This window comes from Cyprinus carpio, unplaced genomic scaffold (assembly GCF_018340385.1).
Source record: "Cyprinus carpio isolate SPL01 unplaced genomic scaffold, ASM1834038v1 S000006820, whole genome shotgun sequence".
NCBI classification, from domain to species: domain Eukaryota; kingdom Metazoa; phylum Chordata; class Actinopteri; order Cypriniformes; family Cyprinidae; genus Cyprinus; species Cyprinus carpio.
This window is the reverse complement of record NW_024879401.1, coordinates 406833-411138: the sequence shown is the minus strand read 5'-3', so window position 1 is coordinate 411138 and position 4306 is coordinate 406833. Positions and strand designations below refer to the sequence as shown.

The 4306-nt window shown below is 36.3% G+C and overlaps 1 protein-coding gene across 1 annotated transcript; it reads right to left on the bottom strand.

The window, feature by feature from the left end:
• Positions 1-303: 303 nt before the first annotated feature.
• pi15a (peptidase inhibitor 15a) lies at positions 304-3625 on the bottom strand. Its single transcript, XM_019068046.2, has 6 exons — positions 3409-3625; positions 2516-2842; positions 1660-1778; positions 1379-1511; positions 1092-1207; positions 304-516 (listed from the first exon to the last, which is right to left on the bottom strand). The coding sequence occupies exons 2-6, from the start codon at positions 2792-2794 to the stop codon at positions 381-383; spliced, it is 783 nt and encodes a 260-aa protein (XP_018923591.1). The 5' UTR covers positions 2795-2842; positions 3409-3625; the 3' UTR covers positions 304-380.
• Positions 3626-4306: the final 681 nt, after the last annotated feature.

The window sequence follows — 4306 nt, the reverse complement described above, 5'->3', positions numbered from 1 at the left end:
ATATCTGTGGTGTGGACTCAGCTATTCTTTTAAGTGATTTTTAGAACTATATCTTTATCGTTATCTTTATAGTTATCGTCCTTGGTGTGAATGGGCCTTTACAGTTGAATACTGTAACACCAATCATGTCTTAACAGATCACAGTAGAGTCCCTCTCAAGAAATAAACCATTGGGTTTATACAAAAAACAATATAATACATGATATAAACATTGAAAAATAAGTTATGTACATATCTTTAAAAAAAATGCTGCCTTGCAACCCATGGTCCTATATGGCCCATATATAAAAAAAAAAACAGGGTGATACAAGAATTTTGTGCAAACTCCCATGAGGGACAGTGTCTCTGTGATGGGGCATGTGCATTCTGTCTGTCTGTGTTTATTTAAACCAGTGCAGGTAATTCGAGTTCACAGCAGGAAAGCACATGTTGTTACTGCATGAACCTCCATAGCTCGGAGGGCACATGGAGCAAGGAACACCTACTTTATACGGGGCCTCACCAATCCAGTTCCCCCTGTAAATAACAATAGCAACAACTGTCAGTGACACACCAATGGACAAAGTGAACCACACAAGTTTTCATATTTAAAATTGTGCTTTATGAGGTGTTTGATAGCTTGAAAAGGACATAAATGCAATTACTAGACTTTACATTTCCATTTCTAACTGTGTTTCTATATTGAGAAGACAAGCTTTAAATCAATCTGGATCAACTTTAACTAGCTCTCAGCTAGCAAGTCAGCTCTTAACTAGAGTTTATAAATAACTTTCTCTGCAGTAGCCTAAGAATTTTCTCAAGTGTGCCGCATCAAAAGACAGAAAAAAGGAGGTTACAAGTCACCAGCCACACAAGATTATGGTGCTTTGATTCTGGAATTAGAGGTAGAATTCCACTAAAATTCCACATGTGGCAGGAATGCAAGAGGTCGTCTAGGTCTTTGAACCAGAAGGCCCCATGGATGTCCACGTCAAAAATGTTTTAACAGAGACGTGTCAGGTTGCTAGTTTAGCCTAATTATGTTACTGAAGAGTTTCACTCTTGGGTTTAGCAGTTTAGCTTAGCTAAAGCACAAGTAAACATATACTTACTTTGGAGAATAGTTGCACACTAAGTATGTTGCCCTCTTCCATACTGAGCCCCAAACATTCATATTATGGCATGTGTTGATGGCACATCCTACTTTATTTGAGGTTGCCCACACCATCTGGTAAAAACAAAGCAAAAAGTGAGCAACGGTCAAGTTTGAATGAGATTTATTACCGTTCAAAAACACATGCATATAAATAATAAAATACATATATAACTGACCCCAAACTTTTGAACGGTTGTGTACCTGAAGAAATTAATTATACAAATATCATCATAATCATCTTACTTGTGTATAATGAGTGCACATAGGCCCATAGCACTTAAGGGGACATCTGGGATTGCAGTCTCGAGGATAGGGAAAAGAATAGTCCTTCACTTCATCATACCAGGGCTTTACCAGCTGCAAAATGGACCTGTATCTGTAAACAATCAAAAAATAGCACCAAATCTCATTATGGTGTAATGAAATGCTTTCTTTGCTCTTTTAGGTCCATTGGTATAGTGGAAAATAACCATGGGAAACATCACTGATCATAAACTGGAAATGATGGTGGTGAAGATGCATACCTTCCTGTTCGGACTGAAAGGTTCTGACCCAGAAATCTAAGAAGATTGCGAGGACCGTGCTCCCAAATACATGTGGACGCCCACTGTTCAGCTGTCTTTGCAAGAGTGTCATCCCAGACCTGAGACATGTAATACATTTTTATCAGTCCACTAAAATAAAATGAATTTATTAATTGCATAATTGCATGAAGGGTTTCTTAAAATTCACACCCATAGAAATGAAATTACTGTATGTCTACGATAGGGAGATTAAATTGTGTAGTTTTCATAGGAAGTAAAAATGGTGGTTTTGCATTAACAAAAATTAATTTTATGCTGGAAAATTTAGTTGTATTTACCACAGTAAATCATTCAAAAAGCTTTGCCCCTTTAATCTAGGTAAAATCAGAGAGTTATTTAAGAAAATCTAATATTTGGATCTACTGAAACATATCTGATACACTACAGCATTTCCCATGACTGTGCACTTTTGGATGTATTTCCATGCTTAGCTGTAGTCTTAGCACATTGATCTATGCTGCAGAGGATCTTCTTTGGTGGTCTGAGCCAATTAAATCTGCTCAACAGCTGCTGGTGCCAAATGGACATGGAGAAGTACGCATTTCTGCATCCTTTGATGAGCGCCGTTACATGTGCAACACTCATGTGTCCAACTACAACAGCAGCAATGCGCTTTCCAGGCAACGTGCCAGATAATTATACAATGAAATAAATAAAACAACTGAACCCAGTGAACTGCTTTGAGGGTGTAGAGCAAAAGTTCAAACAAGCAGAAATATTTTGTAAAGTCCAAACTGTTCCTGGTTATATCATAGGCTACTTATTTAAAAAATGTCAATTATTGTAAGTGACTTACCATATATTCCATGTTTGAGGCTGGAGGGAAAACTTTCCCTCTGACTTTATTATGGTAATCAAGTATCGCAAGCATATCGTTCTGGGAAATATAACGTTTCCGTCTGGTTTTGGGAAGGTTTGCGGCCTCAGTGAGATATTTTGGAGGTGCAGAGCCAATATTAGTGAAATTGGTTGCTGGAAGAGATGAAGAGGCAGTGGGACTGAAGGCTGCCAGTGCACTTGCTCCACAGGATATACACAAGAGCAGAATGTCGATAGCCAAGCGGTTTTCATTCATGATTGATGACTGGGATGTGGCGAGAGGTTTCTATTCCTTTTGCACAATCTGCATGTGAAACAAATGATTCCCATTGATTAGAGAATGCAATAAACTCTATTATGTCATTTGACTCTTCTTGTACCATAGAGCAATCAATATAAATATTTTTTTAATTTACCATTATTAAATCTTTGCTTTCAATTTTTTTTTCAGAATACTTTATACCATTTCTACTCAAATGTACGAGTTTAATAATTAAATTTATATTGATTGTAAAAGTGCAATGAACTTATGAATGCAGGTTTTAACTGACACCACTTTTTCAAAATAAGGCAGCAAATAAAATTATTTAGTATTACTGTCAACATTAGCCACCAGTGTCATAAAAAAATTACACACACTTAAAAAAAAAAAAAAAAAAATGTAGTGTGATGAATGAATGTTAATATGTTTTTGTATTTTTTTTTGAAAGATGATTTGACATTTTTAGAAATAAAAACCGTTTTCCTTAAAATAACAAATATGATATTCAACTGGTCATTCAATATTTATCTCTACACACATTTGCCTTTACAATTCACGCATCATACAATCTAAGTATAAACATTTCTCAAGCACAAAAATGTTCCTACCTTCTCAGAGATGCTAGAGCAGCCTGTGAATATAAATACGTCTCCTTATTGCCTGAGTCTGTCCAGCAGCAGCTTTTCTTTGACTCTCTGTGAACTCGAGAGTTCTTTCTCTCTCCCTCTCCCTGCTGAGAAGCGCTGCGGGTTTATATACGGCTGAGGTACCGGTTAAGGAACTATTCCGTCTTTGAAGGTGCGCGGGGTTCCACCCCATCCGTCACCTGAAGCGTGACATCATCTGAGACGTAATACTGCGTTTCTTTTATCCATTTCCTGGCAGATCCAAGCAGGCTTAATCAAAACATCTGCTTTTAGTTTGCACAGCTGGCGTGAGTAGAAAAGAAAACATAAGATAAGCAAGTGAATCCTGTGACCCCGAAATTTAGCTTAGTCCATTGCGATGGATAATTAAGAGGCTCCAAATTAACAGTTTTGTAGCTAATTTGTTTAAATGCCCGTAACCTGTTTTTAGTACAGGGTGTCTCAGATATTAATATAATGGTCTGATATTTATTCACTTAAATTAAAGTCTTTTAGAAAACTACAATATATCAATAACTGTGTAAAAAATTATAAGTACAAAAAGCAGTACTGTTGTCACAACCTACCACTCTTGCAAACTGGTTGCTAAACTAAAACTAAAACACTAATGTACCCTTTTAAAGTAAGAAATAAATAAAGATGGCCCTCTTTTGTGTAGTGAACTAGGACTTTATTAAGCTGCAGATTCACAAACCTATTGGAATAACTAGGAGGCAGTGCGTGATATAACACTTTAATAAAAAAGTATGTAAAACAGAATGATTTAGACACATTTATTCCCAGTTACTTTGTTTTTACACCAAAAAAAAATAAATAAAAATTGGTTCCAAACAAACAACAGCAAAACAACTGCAAATCA

Coding starts and splice junctions, on each gene's coding strand:
- pi15a (XM_019068046.2), bottom strand. CDS start 2,794: ATGAATGAAAACCGCTTGGCTATCGACATTCTGCTCTTGTGTATATCC. Junction 1,208..1,378: donor TGTGCACTCATTATACACAA/GTAAGATGATTA, acceptor TGTTTTTACCAG/ATGGTGTGGGCAACCTCAAA. Junction 517..1,091: donor GTGTGCAACTATTCTCCAAA/GTAAGTATATGT, acceptor TGTTATTTACAG/GGGGAACTGGATTGGTGAGG.